Source organism: Gavia stellata, chromosome 6 (assembly GCF_030936135.1).
Source record: "Gavia stellata isolate bGavSte3 chromosome 6, bGavSte3.hap2, whole genome shotgun sequence".
NCBI lineage: Eukaryota > Metazoa > Chordata > Aves > Gaviiformes > Gaviidae > Gavia > Gavia stellata.
In genome coordinates this window covers 53,374,692-53,399,079 of record NC_082599.1, presented here as the reverse complement: position 1 = coordinate 53,399,079, position 24,388 = coordinate 53,374,692, and the positions used below count along the sequence as shown (strand labels likewise).

General features: G+C 37.4%; 1 protein-coding gene across 1 annotated transcript in view; it reads left to right on the top strand.

The window, feature by feature from the left end:
* The window catches only part of SEPTIN7 (septin 7), a gene marked incomplete at its 5' end in the record, with an annotated part of 63,762 nt that overhangs the window by 27,697 nt on the left and 11,677 nt on the right, over positions 1-24,388 (top strand). The window contains 7 exons of the mRNA XM_059819082.1: positions 8,705-8,811; positions 14,691-14,791; positions 15,372-15,506; positions 18,491-18,608; positions 20,401-20,493; positions 21,709-21,805; positions 23,906-23,957. Of these exons, the coding sequence (XP_059675065.1) occupies positions 8,705-8,811; positions 14,691-14,791; positions 15,372-15,506; positions 18,491-18,608; positions 20,401-20,493; positions 21,709-21,805; positions 23,906-23,957 (703 nt within the window). The remainder of the gene's footprint in view (positions 1-8,704; positions 8,812-14,690; positions 14,792-15,371; positions 15,507-18,490; positions 18,609-20,400; positions 20,494-21,708; positions 21,806-23,905; positions 23,958-24,388) is intronic.

The window sequence follows — 24,388 nt, the reverse complement described above, 5'->3', positions numbered from 1 at the left end:
TGTGCTGCCTGCAATAACAAGTGCTTCCAAAGACATTAAGGAGAGAAGGCATCAAGAGACAAAGGTATAAGGTATTGAAAGAAATTTTGACTAGCACTAGGAATCTTCTAAGTTCAGTTCTCTGACAGATTTTTGTGGATTGGCTTAATAGCAGAATGTCCCACCTGAGTTATTTTGAGAGCACTCAACACTTACTTCAGGTAGTTTTTATTGTGTTCATGCATAAATTTTCAAGGGAAGAGCTGATGCAGTGTTGAGTAAGTCAAGCTAGGTGCTCTTTGTAGAGTTATGTAGAGACTCATTAGTTTCCATGTTAATAAAAATAGTTTTCTTTTTTGCCCTTTTGAAATTTTCTGTGATATTCATGCCTTAGATGTATCACTTGAGTGGTTTTTTGAGTAACATCCTGCCTGATGTGCTTCACCTTTCTCTCCTTTTGCTTGAGTTGATCTAATAATTCTTGTTCTTAAGTAGAATGTGAGTAATGCAAGCTATACTGTCTTCAAGGTGTTGACCCTGTATCTGTACCAAGTATTTTAGTCTAAAAGGTTAAGTAAACCCAATCACTCTTTTGTTATTTTTATATCAGCAGGCAGATAGCTGTGTGGGTTTTATTTCTGCCCGAGTAATGAAAGATCCTACTTTGACTAATTAATCTGTGATCTGTTGATTAATATACCTTTCATGCTTGAGTCAGCAGAAGTTAGAAATTATGTATTGGAAATGCTGTAGAATTAGTTGTCAATAGTAATGTATAGATGGCAAATTGGGGAATTTAATAAATTACATTTGTCACTGTGTATGTCTCCAGAGAGTAAGTCCAGCTCTGCAGCTTTCTCTAGACAGGTAATTCTTCCAGACCAAGTGGTGGTCTTGGATATATGTTTTCTTAGTCTTAAAGAGAGTGTCCTCCTTCCTCCTTCAGCATCTTTCACAACTGTTTTTGTTCCTCTTTCTTTCATTTTGAAGCAATATGGTTTTTGTCTTATCTTGTGAAGGCTTTTTATTTTGGCTTCATAAAAGCCTGTGAAAATTCAAGGTACATGCTCGTTACGGAGTTTAACCATAAAAGATTTGTTGTCCTGGAGCTCTGCAGCTTCTGTCATTTCCAGTTGAATCTCTTAACCCAGTTATTTCATGGGTAACTTGTGCATTCAGATTTTCCATGTAGGTCAGTTTTGACAACTTCTTGTTGCCTCTAATGCCTCTGAAACTGCATTGCAGTATGACTACTGCTTGATCAGACATAGGAGTTTTCTTTTAAGTAATACAGAAAACAAAGCAAGGTAAGCTTTGGCAAGCCTGGGCTGCAGCTGCTAATTACATACTTGTAATTCCATGCAGGGTTGGATGCTGAAGCCCAGGTTGTCACATTTCAGCTGTTGTTGGTACTAGATATGGGTGGACTAATGCCCTGGGGTGTATTTTTTTCATCTGCAGTCATGTTGAAGAACTAAAAATGAAGAGAAACTTGTGAATTTGGTTCCTTGGTTTTACTAGACTAGAACTTTTTTTAAAATGCTGAAAACTTGCTTCTTTTGCCTCATGCTTAAAGAAGTAACATACCCTATTTTAAATTGCTACTTTGCAAACATGCTATTTACCAGGAGCAAAGCCTATATAGGTAATTAAAACAAATGTGACTTTTTTTGTGAAGTGCCACAAATTCTTTTACTTGTGAATTGGTGGTTGTTTTCTTGCAGAGAAGAGGTCTAGTTTTAAATGCAGATTTTTACATCTGCCATCCTCTCTTTTTGGAAATCTGTAGATTTGACTTACCTCATCTGCCTGGTGTCTTCTTTCCCTCATTTTCCCATCCTCAAGCCACTAATGCCCTGGTTCGTTCGATTGCTTCTTGCCTCACCATGCTGCATTAGTAATTCTAGTGCAAGTGGTAGGTTGGGAGCACGGGACCATTTCTTTTGGCAGCAGCCAAAATCTCACCTGTGATGTTAAGTCATTGTTTCGTGGCTGTTTTAATCTGCCAGTTACAGAAAGCTATGAACTGTTTCTGCTTTGAGGGGAAATAACAGTACTTGAAAAATGCCATCTAGAATCTTTTACAATCTTCTTCTGAAGTACTTCTCTTCCCTGCTTTTTTAATGGCTTTTCTGAATTATTTAAAGGGTATCTGTGACAAGAACGATATGCCAAGAGTCTGTCTTCAGTTATTGCACTTAAAACTTAAATTTTGCTCTAAGAAAGTTGATTAGATTGTCTTGTTGCATCCTGAATGCTGAAATTTTGTTGCTGTTGATGCAGTTGCTCATAGGCAAAAGTGAATTTATTGCTGTAGACTTCCCTGTTACTCTGTTTTGCTAGGATCAGCTTTGTGGCTCTAACAGATGCTACGTCCATGATTTATGCTCCAAATTCAAGTTATGAAATGGTGGAGCTTGGCTTTCTTTCCTTTATAAAAGTCTGTAAAATACAAAGTTGAACTTTTTGCAGGATTTCACAGGACACCGTCCTACATGATGGAACTGCAGATATGTGGGAGCAGCTGTGTAGCACAGTGCTGCTCCCACCCCTGCTCCTGATGGGGTTCATTTGGATGTTTTTGTATGTTTATCGAAATGTTGGTTCGTATTTTGTAAAGCGCTGAAGGCAGGAACTAGTCTTTACGAAAGCTTCTAAAATCAGACTTAAAATTAAAAGCATCTTGTAGTCTCCATTTTTGTGGTCATCTATAATGACATGGCAGAGCATCATTCCCCCTCAGCGAGAGGACATTTCCATCATACTATTTGGTGTAGTTCAGACTCTTTGATTATTCATGTAGCTTCCCTTCTGTATAAAAGCAAAAAACTGTGTTACAGTGCCGTCAAAGCTATTGCGCGTCTACATAAAGTTGCAGGTGCTGTCGTGCACATAAGCTGTGAATTGTACAAGGCTGAAAGAAAATGGAACGCATTATTTTCTTGACTTCTGACAAGCTTTTTACCCCTCTTTGAGTCACCAGCATCAAACTGATGGGATTCTATTTTAAGCAAAAACTGTCATAATAATTAGAATTTATAAAATGGAAAAAATTCTATGGAAAAAGCTGGCTCACCTGCTAAAAATAAAATATGCTTTGATGTAAACATTCTGTATATGTAAGTTGTGGAGAAGTACAACATTTTTCTTTTGAATTTGATCCCTTTGTAATAACTCTTTGGGGCTATTAAAAGCACTAAAAATATCTGCCCCTTCACATCAGAGAAGAAATGTGTTGTTGGATATCTTAATTCTGATAAAACAGTAAAGCAACTGCAGCTTGTCTTTTGATTGTTTGCATCAAGTAACTCTAAGTACAGATTTCTACTTAGAATGCAGTGGAAGCTTTGAAAAAAGTTGTGCAATTTGTAAAAAAACTTGTTTATCCTGGGACATACGGTGTTGGTGGCTTGTCTCTAATAAGCTACCCCTGGGATGAGTTACCTTCTCTCACCCACCAGATTTGCTAGCAGTTAGTGCACCTTCTGAATCTGCAGTTCCTACTGTTCTCAGTTAAGAGAGACAGCGATGGAGACTTGAGTCACCTTCTTGGTGACAATACATGAAGCATACTTTGAGCAATTTAACGGAAGTCTTGGTTTACGATGCTACGATTGCCAAAAGCTTTTTCCTTGCAGGGGCGTGGTTCCTAGGCGGTCTTGTAGTCCCACCTGGGGCTTGGGAAAACAACTTGAAATTCCTAAGTACAGATAGCACATGTGGTCACATTCCCAGCAGTGCAGTTGGCTGGCACAGGGTATGAGCATGAGATGTTGTTTGACTGGTAGATAGCCAAGTAATTGTTAGTGAAGAATAGAAAAACTTCTGGTGATTTCTGCAAGAGTAATTTCTTCCTTATTTAATGAAGAGGTAAGAAATAAAACATGCAGAGAGCACACTGAGAATGTTCCATATTGGTTGGTGATCTTGATCACTTGATATGTTTAATGAACTCTCGCATGGGGTCATAAATCTAAGAATGTAAGGCATGCTTTTAAGTTCAGGGCCTGGATTTTAGAAAACAAGAACCTAAAAATACAGTAGAAAACTGATCCTGGATTTTCAGAGTGGTGTGGTAGCTAGATGATGTAGTGTGGTGCATTATCAGGAGATGTAATATATGAATGAGAAAATAGCAGTCTCCAATAGGAGTTACATAAAAAGCTGGAAGCTGGGTTGAACTGGACTGCTTGTCCATTTCTGTTGTAGGTATTTGAGTAAGCATGGCGGAGGCTGAAAAGTTGGAGGAGGTTGGAAATAGCCACATTCTCAATGTGCCACAACAGTGAAATGGTGAAAAAAGCAGCAGCATTAAGATTTAAGGATAACAATTCACTTCTGTTATCATAGGGATGAGATGCTTGCACTTTAAATTTCTTTGTAGTAATGAAGTCATAACAAGAGCTGATGGATAGAAGTTGAACTGGAAAAAAAAAGTATTGAACACTTGCAACTTAGCTGTGAGTATATTTTCGAACTGGTTATCACAGATTAGGATTTCGTTTACAGGGAGTGATTCAGAAATGAAGGTGAAAGATTTATGTAGCTCAGTTGAGAACAACCTGAGTTACTCACTTGAGTGAGTTACTTATTTTTCATCTTTGGAGCACTGCTTTCCCCCCGTTTCCATGGATTGCACTTCATTGTTCCAGTTTTTTAATTATTAATTCTCCGTACTTATCTGCTTTAATATTATTCTGGAGAGTATTTACCATGGTTTGCATACCGTTGCCGGTGGTCTCTTGACCCCCAAAAAGGTGTTTGAGATATAAAAGAAAAAGCAGAATGTGTTGGGGTGGTGGGGTTTTTTCGTCTCCCTTCTTATGTTACAGCTAGTCTCATCTATGTAGAGAAAAAGGGAAGTACTGCATCAGTGTTTTCTTCACAGAAGAAGAAATTTTGCTATCCAAGGTTAATTTTAAATGATGTGCCATGGGCCATCTGTATAAAGATGCTAATTGGCGACAGGTAATTGTTAACACAAGTGTATAAGAAAAGCTCCGATATTTGTACAGCCATTTAGAAGTTCGTAGACTTAAGAAGAGTTGGAACTTTTGCTAGTCCTGTAAGGGCTGACAAAAGATTCTGTTCTTTGCAAGACTGACAGGAGAGTGTTAGTAAAAGTACATGACTATTTCTACCAACAAGAGTGGCCAGCTCCATGTATTTGTATGTGACTATAGAGGAAAAACAGCTTGAGAAAATGTTAAAATTTTGAAACACTAATTTGCTGATAAACATGAGACACAAAATAGTGAAAAAGAACAGTGTATTTGTTCAGGAGAACTTGAAGTGTATATGAAACATTTAGTGGGCGAGTGAGGGCAAGGTAAAAGCAGTAGCTAGATATCAAAAATAATTAAACTCTTGGATTCAGGATTACCCTACAAAGTCAAAGTATCTTTTTTCTTTTCTTTTCAACATGAAATGTTTTGTTTCAAAAACAGAAGATGTAAGATTTTTCTAAAAATCACTCACTCTAAATTAGGCAGCTAGATCTAACTGCATGATGATGCACTGAGTGATTGGAAGTTATTACTGCTGAAATGGTTCTGTTATGTTGCATCCTTATGCCACTTCATGCAATGGTGAAAGGGCAAAATCTTATCAGAAATGCTTACTGAGAGTGGGAAGATGCATTTTATTTGGGATGCGTCTTTGTTTTTTTTTTAATGTTAAGGCAAAGTAAATTCCACTTGTTTTCCCTGTTCTCTTGTGGGGTTTTTTTGTCATATTCGTAGCCTATTGTATCCTTGGAATCTGTATTCCCAGTCTTTCCAGTAGGGAATCCTTTCAGGTGAATTTCGGTTGAGCAAGGTTCTACATGGGAATAACTGAGGGTTTTGTTTGGGTGTTTCTTCCCGCTGCCTGCCCCCCCCCCCCCCCCCCCCCCCTTATTTCTAGCTAAGATCAGAATATTTTAATGTGTCCAAAAAGGCTGCTAGAATTGTTCGAATACACTTATTTTCTCTAATTCTCCTTCCCCTGTAGTCAGAAGAGAAATTCCAGTTTGATGACAGTGGAAGCAACATGACTCCACATAGTACAATATTGAATGTTACAGTTATGGTTTTTACTTGCAGTTTCAGTGTAATTGTTTTATTTGATATTATAGCCTTTTACTACTGTCATAGGTGTTGACTTTTACATGGTCTAAGGCACAACTGCATCCAGGATTGATATATTGATGCAAACTCTTACACGTAATACCTCAATTACTGGTAGCAATTAAGCAGTCTAAACTGTTACAATCTGCACTGATTGATTAAAGTTAGCATGGGTAGGAGTATCTAGGAGGCTGGGCACCTTTGGGAACAAGGTGGTGCATAAATATCCTTAGCATACTTGTATTTTCACTAATTTCAGCTCAAAACTGCTCTTCCATTCTTGCTACCGTAAGGGGTGTATGTGGGGGGAACAAATCTCAAATCTATCAGGATGTAATGCTTGAGCAGTTTGGAAACTACTTGGTATGGAATGCCACAGCTGCAGGAACCATCTAGGGCGAGTTGTTGGTTTTCCGTCATGTGATTTCAAAGCTGAAAATCTTATTTCCGTATGTTGAATTTCAATGGCAACTTGACAAGCACTGTGATTTTTGGGAGAAGTGGTTGTTCTGAGAGTTTTCCACTTCAAATTCTGTAACATGTTAAGACCAGCAATAACCCTAATAGAAGGGAGAACACTTTTTGTGTATTGAAGTAGAATCTGATACACAAGTCTTTCTTCAATAGTGGAGAGCCTTTTGCAATATTATGGTCAACTAAAAAAGTGGTGTTCGCTGAAAGGATATGAATTGTACATTGCAAAAGCAGAGCCCTCCTCTTGAGGAGTTCAGTAGAGTGGATAAAATACTCTTCAGTTTAACTGGAATGATACATGCATCTTGAGCAGAGTTGTGAGATGGAGAAAGTTAAGCTTCAAACTGGCTGCAGCTATGAGGTTGGAAAGCTGTGCTTTTCAGAAGCTTCTTTCTATTGCAAACTTGGTAGGGAAGCCTCTCAGCTGCAGCTGACCCTGCCCTAAAGATCTTGCAAGCGCAGAGTACATGACGTGTGTCCCTTACAACCAGACACTTTTAGGCACTGTATTTACTGCGTAGTTCTGAAATGTCTAATGCATCTGACCACAGAAAAAGGCAAAATCTACAGCAGTAGTGATGAAATGCTTGTCAGCAAGCCTGTCCCTTCTGGCTCACACAGAGCTGTCACACTGGGGTTAGTGTTCCCAGCACGGCTATCTTGAGGTCATAACTTGAGTATCTCCTTGTTCCTTGGCTGCTGCAGCCCATCTTCCCTGCTGCAGCCAGACCCTGCTCGCAGCATGGGTTAGCTCATCTGTTGGACAGGGTGGGGTTTCAAGAACAAGCACTACTAATAATGTAGCCAGCCTGCAGGAGCTCTAGTTGCAATGTTTCATCAGCTGCTAATCCATTTACAGTATAGCTAATCAGATTGCTCTGTTCAGTACTGCAGACTTTGTGCTACACCATTGTAATCGAGATGGCTGATGTGTATAAGCTAGCTTGTGTATGAAATCGAGCCGGCTATTACAGTGGAGACAAGGTCTTGTCTACTGAGGTTCGTAACTACTTTCTGTTTTGTAACTCTCGATTACTTGCACTAAGCAAGGATGTTTATCTTGAGACAAGTTTTGAAGCTTTCTGAGTTTAGTCTCTAAATCAACCATTATTTGTTGGGGATGGAGGGATTAGCGGGTTAGGTTTTGTCTTTTCAAATTGTGGGGGCAGTGTAGCTTATTCTCCTTCCTCAGTGAAAGTGTGTAGTTTGCACCAAAATTCATTAGCTTAAGAGCAAATTTCTGTGTGACTGTTTCTGTTTAGGTCAATGTACTAACAGCATGAATATGAAAACTTAAACAGAAAGCATCATTTTTGTATATTTTTTTCCCTTAGTTCTCATACCAGTGTGAATTGTGTTGAAGTAGTTTCTTTACAATCCAAAACTAAGCAAAAGACTTGTCTTTTTAAACACTGTAGTGAGTAGTTGATCTGAAATTCTTGCTCCTGTCTCTGTGGAGCTGTAAATGGGGAGTAGTCTTTGCTGTGGGAATTGTAACTGTATTTGCTTGGATTGTCATGACAGTAGTGTCTCCAGATTCTTTAGCAAGGCTGACTTATTGTTGCTTATGAACAAATTACCAAAAAACAAACAAAATCCTATCCCCCTTCCCTGCCCCAACAACAATAAAATTCCCAGGCAAACCACATAGTTCTGAAACTTCATTTTAGCTCTTGTGGCTTTAGTAGTTAGCCCAGACTAATCTCAATCTCTCTTCCCCCTTTCCCCCTTCATCTTTTATCCCCTCCCTGACAATAAGACTCTCAAATAATAATTGAAGTAAAGGAGATAGCTTAGTCTGCTTTGGCATTATGATAGGAAGTCATACCAGGAAGATAGCTTGTTTATAATATTTAATGTGGGGTAATATCATCTTTGTGTGTTGTAATAGGAGCAATGGAGAAATGCTAAATGCATTCAGTAGTTAATGTGATCAGAAAAATGAATGTCTGTAGAATCCAACAGTGACAGCTGGATTTGCAGGGTTTTCCTTGAAATTGGAAAAGATGGTAGTTTCTTAAAGCCTTAGAGCGCAGTGCATGTTTTCAGGTACTACGTTTCAAGGGTATTTGAAATGTAGATCTAAATGTTTATACTCAGTGTGATACTCCTGGTTTTACTGAAACTGTTCTGTTTTCTTCCAGGTGAATCTGGACTGGGAAAATCAACATTAATCAACTCATTATTCTTAACAGAATTGTATTCCCCAGAGTATCCAGGTCCTTCACACAGAATTAAGAAGACTGTACAGGTACGTTCGGGGGAGAAAACTGCAGCTTGAACAATATAAGTTGCAATTTAGTAATGTAGGGTGATACAGTTGTCACATAAGCACCTATATTTCAAATAAGTTTAGCTATGATGTGAACCACTAAGAAATATTCAGTGTACCTTAGCTATACAAAACTTCTAGGTTCTGAAACTTGTAGCCTGTTGAAGTGTGGGAGCCCTGAAGTGAAGTACTTTGTGTGCTGCCTGTACTTTAGAAACCTCATACGGGTGCAGTCCTGTTTGAAAATGGAATGTTTTATTATCTGTTAAAATATTGAGTATATCTGTAGAAATATATAGATGTGCCCTAAAACCCCTTGTCGTGGGTAGTTTAGGAGATCATTACGCTTCAGTGGGGTATTTTCTGCCTCTGCGGGTGAGCAGCTGAATAAGGATGCATGAGCTCTGTTCATCTCTCTTGATGCGCATCAGACACTTGTTTAAGATTTCGGTGAAGATAGCATGTGATAATCTAACTTCAAACAGATGGGGACTGGGCATGCTCACCGTTGCTGCTGTTGTCCAGCAGAGTTCCTCCAGCTGCAAAATGACAGACTCAGACCACCTCAGCTGTGGCTGAAGTGATTGCGCAATTACAGAGTTGTCATAAAGTGACTAAGCCTTGTGTTAAGTTAGGAGCGTATGCAAAAGGTGCTAGACAGAAGCTGTAAAACTGAATGCATTTTTTATTCAATGGAATTGAATAACTGTGCTCTGATGCTATGATCCACTGACCTTACTGTTTTGGGGGGCTTTTGGTTTGTTTTTGTTTGGGGTTTTGGGTAAGGTTTTTTATTCCAATCTCGGAACACTGAATAATTACTACAGAGCCAGGAAAAAGTTAGTTATGCTCATACTATGAAGGTTAAATGACATTGCTTGTCTGTTAGCTCAACATCAAAAGCTTGAATACTAATACAAAATACATTTGTTGCAGAATATCAGTTTTCTAATTAGGAAAAAATCTTTTGAACATCCTGAGTTTGATTAACAATATATTTATTTTTTTCTGATCTTTGCTCATGTCTATTAGGCTATTTTTATCAGCTTAATGTAAAACCATAGTGACTCTGACAAAATGGACTTAAAGCTTGTTAGCAGGGGCATTTAACCATTATTTGAATTAGAAGGGTTGAATTTATGTACCTGCTTCAAAGACATGTTAAGTGGGATGGAAAAGGTGTGCAAATAGTTAAGTTATGGTATAATATACTTATTATATATTAATGAAATAATCAGTGACTGTTGGAAAACAAAGCAGAAGGATTACTACTTTTTTATTGGAAGAGAGATGTGTGATTTCATTACTGTTGATTACACACTGGTTTAGAGGAAGCTAAACCAATTCAGGTTCTGTTCATTGTTATTATAGTTTAAATAACTTAACAGTGGGTTGGATTCCCTGTCATTGGAAGACTTTTTTATATTGGGAAAAGTCACAGGAAGAATTTACACACAAACTAACAAAAAAAAAAAAAAAGACGACACCTTTCAAAGATAAATCAGTCCCACCTTGGCTAAAGGTGGATCAGTGTAAGAAAAATTAAACTAAAACTGTGTGTGTGTAGCTTCTGGAATCTGAGTTAAGTATTTTCATCTGTTAGGTGGCAAGATTAGATGATCTGTTCATCCTGACTTTTTGAGTTCTTCAGAGGTGGTTTAATTTTTATTAATGTACTGGTTGAAGAAAAACAGAAAAACCCCCATGCTTTTCAGGAAGCTCTACCTAACTTTTTTTAGGCATGTAAAACTGAAGGGAAAAAAGGGCTTGAACAGAGCCCTGGCTGAAAAGCCATTGCATTTTTTCCTACTTCCACTGGGTGGGCGAAAGCCTGAGGGTGGCCGAGAGCGAGCCAAAACCATTTTTAGTAGTGAATTGGGGTCTATCATGACTTAGCAAATAATACAATTGGAATAAAATATATTTTAAAGACCACCTGCTCCCTTAGAAACCATTGCTTACTTTTATTTAAAGAGTATTTTTTTGACTGTACTTGTAGTGCAACATTGCTTTGCTTTCAGTTACTTGTGATGAATGTAAAATCAGTAAGTGTAGTATTTTAAGAAGGAAACTGAAACAGTCTTATTTCAGTGTCAATGTCTAAGTGAGGATAAAATTGTTTCCCCCTACAACCTTGAAAATTGTGTGTGCTAGCAACTGTGTATGATGTAGAGGTGATTCCAGTCAAACATTAAAGAATTAACAGTGTGAGCTGCTTTTTTGGATCCATGGGACTTTTACTCTTTGCCAGTGTAAACCTTTCTAAGTTGAGGGTGCGAAGGGTTTTGCGGGGTAGAGATGAGACAGACCACCAGAGCATCCTAAAATCTTGGTGGTAATCGCCTGCTCTTATGTGGTGGGAATAACTTATTGATCAGGAATTGTGTAACAGAGTCTCACATAGATAAATACAAACTGTGGTTTGGGCTTGAAAACAATTGGAGTTTGAAGTTGTTTTGTGAGGCAGGTCCTTTGTATTAATTTCATGGAAAACATAGAAAAACAGTTACTAGTAAGTGATATGATGTCAGTTGAATTCAAAGGAAACTTCAGAAATGATGGGGTATGAAATAGTTTTCTCTGATCATTATTTGACTGTCTTAAATGGAGTATGGTAAAGGCTTGTTTAATCCATTAAAAGTAGTCAAGCTGTAACAAGCATCATGTCATGAATGCTGTGTAGTTACTGCCAGGGAGACCCATGTGACCCAGTTGACTACAGTGCATGGGAAAATGGCTGTTTGGAGGAGACTTTTATTAAAAAGTTTTAAATTCCAAGAGTTGAGCTAATGTTTTCCATGAATCCCTTAGGAATACTTGTAAAACAGATGATAGGATGCAGTTAGATGCTTAACTATGAATGACACTAGTTTACAGTGATTTTCTGGATCTTTTCCAGATGTTGCTGCTTTCTCTGTCTTTGACCATGTATGGACACATCCATTTAGGTTAGAAAAATGCAACTTTACAGAAGCTTTGTGGCAGGTTCTTCACCTACGGTGTCTTACCAGTAGTCTCTACCACTTACAATATATGGTGGATATAGTCTGATTGTCCACAACACAAGCATAGGACATTTGAATTTGATCAACTAGTGTTTCTTGTTCTGTAGGTTTTTGAAAACCCTGCTATGATAGCAGGATACCTACATGAATTTATTAAAAGTAAGAATAAATTTAAATCCTCATCACCCAGCAAGTTACTAGCACTGTCTGCAGAGATTCAGTTACTGCAGGCCATTTGTCAGAAGGTGACTCCACAAATTCAGCCACACTTACATTTTACAAGCATACAGAATCAGGAAAAATGTTTGGCGTGGCATTTCTGAGGATCTCCTGACCTTCCTTTTCCTTTGTTATAAACACACATTCAAGATAATGTTTTATTAATTGCTTCTTTTGTAAAAGCATTCCACTGTGAGTGCTTAATAATTTAATGGTTTTTGCTGGGAATTTTTGTGCTGGAGAATAAAGCTAATACCTTTTAGCACTTGGCAAGAATACGGCTCTTAACACTGTCATCTCTAGTATTTTGAAAATGTTACAGGTTTCTTATCCTTGCTGAGAGCTTGGTTATAGGAGGACTTTGTGGTTACTATATGCAAGATAGCAAAAAGAATGCGAGGAATCAGAAGTTAATCTCCTGTGTGCTAAAGCTTGTGAGTAGTAAACTCTTGGCTGAGTTGACTCTGTGGCTGGGGATTACTGTCTTGAGTTCTGGCATTGACTGTGTACAATAAAATTTCTCTGTGGAACTCTTGGGGGGTGAAAAATACATTCACCACAATTAAAATGGAAGTTTTTATAGCACTGAATGTATTCCTAGTTTCTCATGGCTTTGGACTGGACGCTTAAGGAAGGATAGGTGTTGTACAGTTAGTGAAAGGGTAACTTGGTAGTGTCTTACACTGGTGTGTTGGGTTTTTTTTATTTCTTAAACCTTTCTAACCTTGCAGTAAGGCCTGCTCAAGTAGGAAATGGAATTGGGTGGCCTTGAAGTCCACCCCAACCTGGATTCTTCTGTGACAAGCATTTGGGTAGCCCAGTGTTGGGGAGTCTTGTTTTATGAAGCTGCCTTAATGATGGGTTTTTGTCTTTTGGTTAGGTGAGGAACCAGCTCATGACAATTGCATGCTGCAGACAGCCATAGTGTAGCTGAGTTAACTTTCTGAGACCAAGCAGTGAAAGCTATTGATCTAGCTCGGATAGGATCCCTACCGATTAGTAGATAAAAACAGCATCCTGCATACTCAGAGGTTAAATGTGGAGCTTTCTTTGCAGTTAGTTACTGTTTTCTGTGTTTCTGTATATTCTCTTCTGAATTAGAATTGGTGTTTTGCTTGTGCAAGAGGTATTTAGTTTGACTTTCTGCAGAGTGTTAATTTATCTCTTAGGTTTACATTGCATCACATAACCCGTGACTGCAAAATGTTTACAACAATGTTCAGGTGTGGCTGTGAGAGAGTCTGTTTCATCTATATAACTATGCATGTACAAGCGCTTAAGCAGCATAGATGTGATCTCTCTCAAATCTTGAGCTGGTCAAGAGACCATCCAGATAGTATTTATTATCCAAATTTCTACTCTCTTTGAAAGTTCATTACTGAATGTTCTAGCATGTGTTCACCTAGTTAAATATAACCTTCTTTTCTGTCCTCAGTTAGGGTTCAGGAGACTTAAGAAATGTTAAGCAATGAGCAACAAGGTGGCATCAATGTCTGCCAACTTCTGTGTGGCTCTGAATAAATGGCTTACATGGTTGATTCCTTGAATCCATATCTAGAAAACAGTGTCACTAGTGATTTAATAGAAATTATCTTAAAATCAGGGAAAAAACTATCATTAAATGTGTGAGCAATTGGAAAGAGCCAACATGCTAACATGAGTTTGTAATTTCTTACTGCTGTGGATCAGACTGATGGATACGACAGTGGCGTACAGCACTTTCTCAGGCAGATACACCTGACATTGGCATGATTAATAATTACTGAGATATTAGTAGAAAGAAGGGGGTAGCAGCCTATTTGCTGTTTAGCCTAAATTTTCTGTCATGATATGCTTAATCTGTTTGACATGCTTACTGCAAACTGACTGAGCTGTGCTGCAGATGGACAGTCGCAACTCGATGCACGCGTTCTTACGCCCAGATCTTGCATCGTGCCTTGTGCTGATGCAGTTACCTTCTGAGCCAGCTTTCCATCAGTGACCCGAGCTAACAGGAACCAATCCATTATGGTCACGTGAAGTCTATCTCAGCAGATTGCAGCTAGATTGTATTACTTTCCAATATCAATCTGATGGTAACAGGAAACCATCGCTTTCTGTGACTCCTTTCCCAAGCATTATACTGGCTGAAGAATAAATGTATTCTTAAAAATACATTAACAGGACTAGAAATGTGTAGTGTCTAAGGTGCTTGGGGGGAGGATTAGTTTTGAAAAGTGTAATTTTCTTTGACGTGACCAAAGTTCACATCTTTAAGTATAACCAATGCCTGGTTTACAGAATGTCTGGATATCTCAGAACATATGTGGTTTTTTTAATACTGGCATTAGTATTGTTGGTTAGGGTTTTTCCTGTTTTGACAGAAGTTAAAATATTAAGATATCCTATATACTTAGATGGGTTCTTTTATCACTGACTTTATTTAAATAATTACCCTTTTTTGCTTTAAAAAAAATAATGAATGATTATCAAATTATGGGGATTTTATAAGTAGAACATGGACCCAGTATCCCTCTGAAACAGAAAAGTTAGCAATTCTTTGTGAGACTTCTTATTCATTGAATGCTTTCCCCAGTGTTTTAGGATGGGTGACTAAATTGCTAAAAATTTAATCTTACCTTATTCATTTTACAGGTTGAGCAGTCAAAAGTTTTAATCAAAGAGGGTGGTGTTCAGTTACTACTTACAATAGTTGACACACCAGGCTTTGGAGATGCTGTGGATAATAGTAATTGGTAAGACATTCTTTTTATCTTCTCCCGCAGTAATTCCGAATTGTATTTTTTGTGTGTGAGATGTAATACCTTGTGACTTTTTTTAAAATGCACACTTCGATCTTCAGTTAAAATATTAACGCTTTTAAACTTTTCAGTTAGCTGAAAACTGTAACTACTGTAGTTCCAAGTACCTTTATAACTCAATTGAAATGCTGTCAGCTGTTCCCTTTAAAGTGAATGGAGCATTTGGCTCTTTAACCACACATGCAGTGTGCAGAACCCACTTCTGTGCTGTCACCAGATGTGACCAGTAAAGCGTATTCCTTTGGCTACTGTTCTTAAGTGTTCTATTTAATGCTATTACAATGAAGGTAATTGTGTTTGAAAGGGTTTTTCAGTGAACTCACAGATTGTATCTTTAGAGCTATGTATGTTGAGGAGCTGGTCACTCAAAATATGCTGTGTTGAAGTCTCTTAATTTTAAACAAACAAACAAAGCAAGCCATGGGGAAATAGTGTACATCTATTTCTTAGTAAAGACAGACTTTTTTACATAAATGATATAACTCACAGGTTTTTATTCATTTAACCTCTGCAGTTGGCAGCCAGTTATCGACTACATTGACAGTAAATTTGAGGACTACCTGAATGCAGAATCTCGAGTGAACAGACGTCAGATGCCAGATAATAGAGTGCAGTGTTGTTTATACTTCATTGCTCCTTCAGGACATGGGTTTGTATTAATGTATTTTATGTTTCCTTTCTCTGTCTTTTACCAAGATAAACATCCAAATTTGGCTTTCTTAGTTATGTAAAGTTCCAAATAGGATTTTCTTAGTGGCCTGCGGACCATGCTTAATTTCAAAGATGAGCTTACTTTGGCTTGTCAAACATCAGCAAGCCAGACAAGTAATAAGTTAGAACACCAGAAAACATGATTGCACATTAATTGCATAACAAGAAAAATAGTATTAGAACAATTAAAAATACACAGGTGTTCATAAGTGCCAGGACTATTTGTATCTATGTCTTTTGTTCACATTTGAAGGAGAAACTGGTTTATACTTCAAGCAACATGATTTTAACTTTTCATTCTTCCTCCCTCCCTTTGATTTTAATGATAAATTGAAGATGGGAAGTTTCATGCATCCTTATAAGCATGATTTAATTCACTTTAGGTGTAAACTCTTGTGTAGTGGCAATTCCAATATTGGCATTTTGGATTTTTTCAATTATTATGCAGTCTTCCACCCTTGCTTAGTTTTTAACTTGATCAGACTTCTATCTAGTGGTAGAGAGAAGGAACTGCATTTCCAGGATGTGTTAGATGCAGATTGACTGTATCTGGAATTGGTTGCTTAGCATTTTATCGTGGTATTATAACTGATTAAATTTCTCAAACTCTTAATTTACACCTTCAAAACTGGAAGGAGGAGAAGCTAAGTAGCCTATTCTATTGTATGGGTCAAAAGTAGTAAAACTTGAAGGGAGTAATGAAGGAATTCTGAGGAATATTTCTCAGGCAGTGAAAAATGCCAACTATGATGCTCAGCTTCTGTAGCTAGCACTGGAATGGTTCTAGTCATTTTGAACTAGACAGACTTCTCAAATTTGGAAAGAAATATTGGCGGATGGAGAAGAGTTTTTCTTATGTAGACTTGCCTTAATTGCGTGTTCAACACGCATGTTTGTAATAATCAGTTTTGCTCAACACGCATGTCAATATTAAATGCAAACACTTGAATCCTTGGCATACACTGCTTTACTAGTGTGCGAAATCAAAATGGGAAAGGAAGATGATCCGTTCCTTGTGTTAGTCAATCTTTTTGGAACTAACTTTCAGATTCTTCAAAAAGCATTCATCTTCCCTTCACACCCCCCTTTTATCTGTTAAAAATTTCTAAACCAGTGGGAGGTACAAATTGTTTGTAAGGAAAAATAAAGGTACTGCTTTAGATAAGTTTTGGTCACTAAATTTGTAAGGCTAAAAGCTGGAAAAGTATGTTCCTTCTACAGGTATTTCATGTTATTCTTGGGGAAAATAAAGTGTAAAGTTGAGCTAGGTTTGCATAGTGTTTTTCAATTACTGGAGTAAATGTTTGGAATTGTCATTTAATTAAGGAAATGAATGGAGCACAGAAAATTGGTGCTGCTGTTAGCATTCATTTCCTCTTTTAAGATACTGTCTTCTCTGAAAGGACATTGCTCACTTCCTACCTGATTTTTGTGGCGGTGCAGTCTTCGGTCATGTTTCCTGTGCAGACAGCAGCACATGTAACCCATCAAGTAGTGTACTCTTTACTCTTACTGTATGATTGTATTTACATTGAAATAAAGCATTTGTAGGTGAATTTACTTCTCTTTGTCCTTATGACTTGCATTATTTGTAAAAGCCAGCTTGTTACAATTTATAAAGAAAAAAAAAAATGCAGGTTAGGTCCTTCCGTTTAACATATACCACTATTTTTAGCTGGTATGCTCATAAACATCTGAACTAATGGGTTAGTTTGTGTGGGGGTAGGTGGAGAAGGTGAAGGGGCTGGAGAAGCCTTCCAGGTAAGTGAGTGGGGTGATAATGAATTGCAGCCTCTCTCTGCAATTCTAGGATCTTTATGTAAAGGCTTCCTGCTTCAGTCTCCACTGTAAGCTCAAGACCTTGAGGTGAGCACTGTTGTCTTTCTGAACTATTCCACTTTGGCAGCTGTCCTTCAACCTGGTGTTGCCCTAGGTAGCTTTTTGAAGCGAGGAGAGTGAAAGCACATTAAGTTGAATGGATAGCCAAACCAGTGCTCTTAATCAATGTGCATTAATGTTAGCTATTTAATGGAAATGTGTTGAGAAGCTGAGAAATTCAGTGGCAGGTAGAAAATGTTCAAGTGAAGTTAAGTATGTGTTCTTAAACATTTTCTTTTATTCTTTTATATATGGTTTGGAGAAGAAGCTAAATTTGAGTACCAAATGAATCTGGTTTAATGTTCCTAATCCTAATTTCTTTTATATGAGAAATAATCTTGTTAAATCCTTTAAGTGAATCCTTTAAGCCTGACTAAACTTGCTGTATTTCTGAAGCATTAATGCATCAAAACCTCTGTGGCTTTACTTTAGTTGATGGTTTTGTATACCCATATGGTGGGTGTTTTAGTTTTCATGTCACTGTCATCCACTTTCATAATGGTCTTTTTGCTATATATAGCCATTTAGAGATGAGATATTTCTACTTCATTCGTACACAGGCCACAGAATTTACAGTCTTCAGTAATCCCATGTATTAAAAAAAAATAAATCTCACAGCCTACTCCCAGGAAGAAGGATACAAATAAACATTACTTTCAGAAACTGAAACTGCGCATGTGAACAGAGCATGATTCACAACTGTAAACTCTTCTCAGTCAGGCTTTAAATGGGGCTATCTTCCAGCTAATGACATGAGCTTTACTACCTTTGTAGGAGAGTTCTTATCACTTCCTTAAATGAGTGTAGTTTCAGCTAGCAGAAGTCTCATGACTGCTAGTAATATTAACTTACGATTTATTCTTCTGGTATTGTACAGTTCTAGGGGATTTCCTATAGTAGGTGCAGGTAGCCTTTTGAATTTCATTCAAGCATCTATCATTCATAAATCAGTTTCTTAAGAGTGGTTGTCAGGACAAATCTCAAATCATTTGTACATTCTTGCTTAATTAATATAAATTGTAAAGCTTTAATGCTGTCTTTCAGACTTAAGCCTTTGGATATAGAGTTTATGAAGCGCCTGCACGAAAAAGTGAATATCATTCCACTTATTGCCAAAGCAGACACACTTACACCTGAGGAATGCCAACAGTTTAAAAAACAGGTGAGTTGAAAGATTAATATTTACAACATGGAATAATTTAGTAAGTTGGTCCCTATGGAAATGCTGAGATTTAACTTCTTACATGCAAAGTTTAAACCCTGAAGCAACGACTTGAGAGAGCAAAGCTAAGTAATTTATATCTCTAGATTTAATTATATTTCTTGGTGAAATAATCTTGTTTCTATCCTCAGGGGAAGAGGTTTCAAGTGTAGTATGGTTCTTGGCAAGTGAAATAATTCACTGCTGAGATAAAAATCAGTAAGGGAAGAAGGGAGCTTTCAAGATTTAGGTGCCTAATAGAAGTTGAGTGTTTAAAAAAAAAAGGTATTACAGTATTATTGATTGTATAGTGGTATTCGCTTTCATGTTGATGCACTATATTAAAGATGCCTCAGGTATTAGATGAGAATCAGTATACTTGTTGTTCAGTCTTGGGCTGTGTTAATGCATTTTAAAGATGGTGAGATAATTCTAACATTGATACAACTGATATAATTTCTTTGTATTTGTAGAATAAATTTGGTATTAATGTCTCCAAGTGGTTTATGTTTTATTTCAACTACATAATCAGAGTAGAACACTTAGGCTTTGCTGTATTCTATGAGGAAGATAAGGAGCACCCACAACAGGACAAGACAAGGCTTGAAGTTTGTTTTATTGAACTGTGTCCAGTCCTAGTTTAGAAGAACGCAAATTCTGCAAAGAAGTTGGCATTAAGAGATGTTGTGTGCAAAACTCTTGATTTAAGATTAAAAACTAAAGGACATTTTCTGCCTTGGAGAAACTTAAGCAAGGTGCTGTAGACCTGAAGTCTGTTTTGGTTGCATTTCATGGTTGATTTTTTTATGTAAAGGGGGGAAAAATGGTAAAATGCAGAATATTTCTTAATATATAAGCAGCTTTATCAATGAGTTCATGTTAAATAGGGGAGACTTTCCCAAATCAAACTTTGAAAATAAGTCCTTACATCAATTAGAAACTTATGTTCTTTATAAGACTGCAAACCCATGAACCAGAAATATTCCCCAGGGCTCTGCAGTGTAGCTGTCAGCTAAATGGTCTAATATTTTTCCATTCTAAAATTCTGGAAAACTAATCAGCTTTTTTTAAAAATACCCTTCAGACAAATCAAGCACCAAAACAGCGCAGTCTCATTTTTGATGACACTGTCAGTTATTCTGAAATTTTCATTAGTGCTTGTAAATATTTTTCAACACAACTAACTGCTAGTCAATCCATCAGTCACAAGCTCTGTTAAAATAAGCATGTGATCCTGCTTCAAGCAACTGATGCTCAGGTGAGCTAGAAACAGAAAAGAAAAGGACTGACAACAGTAGCTGTTGTGGGAACTCAAAGGTCTGAAGTGTGCCTGCAGGTATCTATTAACTTTTTTTTTTAAGGGACTCAATTGCGAGACTAGTCTGAGAATTTAAGCTGTATTGTATTAGGTTTTGCATATACAGGTAGAATTCCTATTAGTGTAAATCTGTTTGCCCCATTGTAGAAAACTGACGTTGATTTTTGCTGCCTTGTATTGATGGATAGTATTCTGTTAGGTGTGAGGCTCTGGCTCTGATCCTGTCTTCTCCTGGATAAGGAGAGATGGTCATACTAATGATCCCTTGGGGTCACCTGGTGGTGTTAAACGTGCAAGTTTTGTGATGTAACTTAGTCGCCCTAATATGCAAGGATTTTACATAGCAAACAAAAGGAGGGAGAATCAGATTACTGCAAGAAATAGTTATTACAAAGTATGACTTCCTCAAACAAATAACATATTTTTGGTTTTTAGATAATGAAAGAAATCCAAGAACATAAAATTAAAATATATGAATTTCCAGAAACAGATGATGAAGAAGAAAATAAGATTGTTAAAAAGATAAAGGTAAATAACTTTCTTTTGAAAAACTGCTTACTGGGGGGAGGGGAGGGTAGAGAGTGAAAAGGTTTTTGTCACTAATGAAGAGCCCACCAAAACATTTAGAAAATAAAAATCGGATGTGAGGCTGTTCTAAGAGTCACTGTTTCTCAGCAGAGACAATGAATGACACTCTTAAACAGGTGACTTAAGTCCTTTAATGGCTAAAATTCAGAATGAGTGCACTAGATCACATGTTCATTTAATAAACTCTTAAAAGATCACTTTCTTATTCCATCTCTATTTGACTTTTATCCACTTACCACATTTTGTCTGATTCTGAGCTTTGAAGGAGGCGAGGGTTGTCTTTCAGACAGAGGTGTGCAGTGGCACAGAGTGTGTGCGTTACAGTTAATAGCTGTCTGACTAATTGATATACTGAAACCTTAATGGAGACAAATGGCTAAAGAAAATCAAAAGGACTGTCAGGCTGTTGAAAGGCTTTTTCTTTGTTTACTTGTGTTTTTGGTTTGTTCTTTTATGTTTGAGTCCGTCTTGTATATGTTTCTTGAGCCTTGCTTCTGTTTGTTCAGTAGCTTTAACAGCCTGTAAGAGCTTTTAAATTTTTTTGTTACTGTGGGAATCACCTAGGATAGATAATCACAAATAGCACAAATGGAAGATATTCTGGGGCTAAGCCTAAAGGAGAAGAGCAGAATAAAAGCAAGGACAAAAGTCCAAAATACTTAGCTTCGTACACTGTTCCTTTCAGCTACTTGAAGCTGCTCTTGGCTCCTTTGTTGCTTGTTACACTGGAGGGATTTTTGGTTCAGCTGAAAACAAGAACTTGAAGTAGTTCTTTGCCAAACCTTTGAAAACTGGGTACAAGATCCAGTCAAAGTAAAAGTCCTTGTAGCCAGTGGGAATATGAATTGATAAATAATTACTGTGCAATTGAGTGAATAGGAAATGGTTTGCCTGTTGCTTAGCTTACTAAGTAACAGTAATGTAAATCTAGTTAAGAAACAGACAGAATACAACAATGTAAGGCATTTCAAAGGGGGATGTGTGTATATAAACTAGGCAGAGGTCACTAAACATAACTATTCTTGCACTTTGGGTAAGCTGCAGTGCAGTGTTTATAGCACCAAACTAGCTTACATCAAGTTTATACAAGGACATACTTTCAGTATCTTTTGGCAGTAGAAATTTTGATTTTTAAAGTAATACTTTATCTTGTAGGACCGTTTACCTCTTGCTGTGGTAGGTAGTAATACGATCATTGAAGTCAACGGCAAGAGAGTTAGAGGAAGGCAGTACCCGTGGGGTGTTGCAGAAGGTAAGGCTTTCTCATGATTTTTATCCATTTAAAACTTATTAGACATTAGTCTGTATTTGAAATGTTTGAAATCCTTAATTTGAATATACCATTTTATTATGCTGGCAGTCTTGGAACAAGGTAAAGGTTCAGCAACATGTGACTTCGCAAGCAGATTCCTGTTGAAGCCTCACTGAGGAATTGTAAAACCTGTAGTAACTTACTGCAGTTAATGAGGCTTAGATTACAACTGTTTGCTAGCATTCTTACTCTAATTTTCTTCATATAAAAACTATGTATTTCTTAAATTCTTCTTTCTAGGGTATTCACGTTATAAATGTTAATTTGATCAGCTTGACTAGCATAAATTCAATTTAAAGTTTCTGGAAGAATTTGGTTTTTTCCCCCAAACATCTGAGTCTTAATTGCTGGGGTGTAGCAACAGGAAGGTACCTGGTAATGAATTGAATACTTCTGATATTTTTGGGGGGTTTAATATTCATTTAAAACTTAGTTTCTTCTGTTATAGAGGCTTGAAGATAACTGCATGTTCTTCTGGCAACCATTGCTTGTGCTTTAATGCTATTCACTTATTTCAAGCAGCACATGGCATGGCTTGCACCATGCTGTATAGTGAAACAATCACTATTAAACTGTTTTTTCCATGATCATTGAACTTTTCCCTTGTAGTGCACATGCATTGAATAAAGAGAAGATTTTTTTCTTACTATTTCTGCCTTCCGAGGGCAATGGACTGTAAACTTGATGCAGTGTAAAATAGACCAAAAAAAAAAAATCCCAACCGACAAGCAGTGCATGGACCGATACTTTAAAGAGAAATGCTGGAGCACTTTGAAGTGCGTGTCTGGCAGGAAATGAGGTTTGGCAGAAAGTAAAAACCATCTGCACCAGAGAGGATCAAGCTTCTTTTAAGGCTTTTGTGTTAGCATTTGGAGATGTACAAAATGGTGCTGCTTCCCTTTATTTTAAAACAAACTTCATAAATGTTTCACACTCACGTGATTGTACAACTTTTGGAAGGGAAGAACTAGCCTAACTGAAAGGAACCTCTTTAAATGGCTTTGAGTCTGTCAGCTAAGGACAGAATACTTGGAGATGATGCTTTTTTGGGAGTATGTCTTCATGTACTATCAGAGAGGAACTTACCATTTTGTGTAAAACCATGCAATAAAATAATGCAGGGGTACAAATACAAGAAGAACACACAGAGAGGCTACATGCTTAATTTTTCTGTAGGATTCACTGAACTTACGTGGGTTATTTAAATTCCTTCATCCTGTTTATCTTCCTCCTTCCCATGAAAATGTCCATCTTTACCTCAGGGGCACATTGGAACATACCTCATGCCTTTCTTTTGTGTGCGCTGAGAGCTTTGTGTGTTCCTTTCTCTGTCTGCACGCCGGAGAGTTCTGGGGTGTGCATTTTTCTCCAGTGTCATTTCATTATCCGTCAGGGAAATGCCACTCACAGCATCAGCTCTTCTACAGTAATGGGATGATAGGCACGGTGGAATAGGTGACACCTAATGACGGCTGCCAATGCTCTCTTTTTGTCTGTAGGGAGGTGCATCAAATTAAATATACAACCTTCCCTTCCTTAGTTAATAAAGAACTAAATTCAATTAAAATTAAAATGAAGACTTTTGCAACTCATTTGGTGGGGCATGGAAAAACAGATTGTGTTAAGTCTGTCTTCTAAAGGTTTTGCATATAGCTGGACCTAGATTGAGGTCATTAGTTAGTGTCTGATCCTTAACTAAACAACTGTGCAGGCAGGGCCTCCAAAGGATGATGAAGTTAGTTAAACTGGCAAAACTGTTTCTGTTGCGGTAGCTTAATCTGCTGTACTGACTCTCGGAGCACAGTTTGCCATTATGGCTTAGAGGAGCACAGGAACTTTGCTGGTAAGATATATTGGTATAGTTATATCGTTAATGTTCTCCTACCGCCAAAACACATACTGTTTGAGTAAGGAAAGGTTGGAAGTAATCTGTTGTTGAAATGGGGGTAGGAGGTGGGTGACATCTAGAAAGAAGCCTTACTTCTGTGTAAGGCACTTATTTTGGTTGGCATCTCAACAAAAATTTACCTCTTTCTGTAGTTGAAAATGGTGAACACTGTGACTTCACAATTCTGAGGAACATGTTGATAAGGTAAGTAACTTATATTAACTTAATTAATTAACATTAAGTTTTCTAGTATGTCTGAGAGATTGGAAAGTCATATATTGGAGAGAAAAAAGGATTTGAGCTAGTGAGTTCATATTAATCCCCATATTTTTAATTGTAAACAGTATCTTACACTGTATGATATCTTGTTTAACCACATATTTAGCAAGCGGTGGTGGTGATGATTTTTTTAAAAATAGTTCTCTTTACTTTCTGATTACTTGTTCTTAAAAATTGTGATAAAACATAGGAGCCTGAGTTGTCTGGTAGTGCTGGTGTGTGCTTAGTTGTAGAGATTTTTTAAAAATTTTCAGTGCTGCAGTTGTCTAAAGCAAGACTGCCTGTGCTTCGCTGTGTTAGGTGCTGAATCCTATACTCACAGCAGTTCAGTAAGGGACATCTACTGTAACAACTGT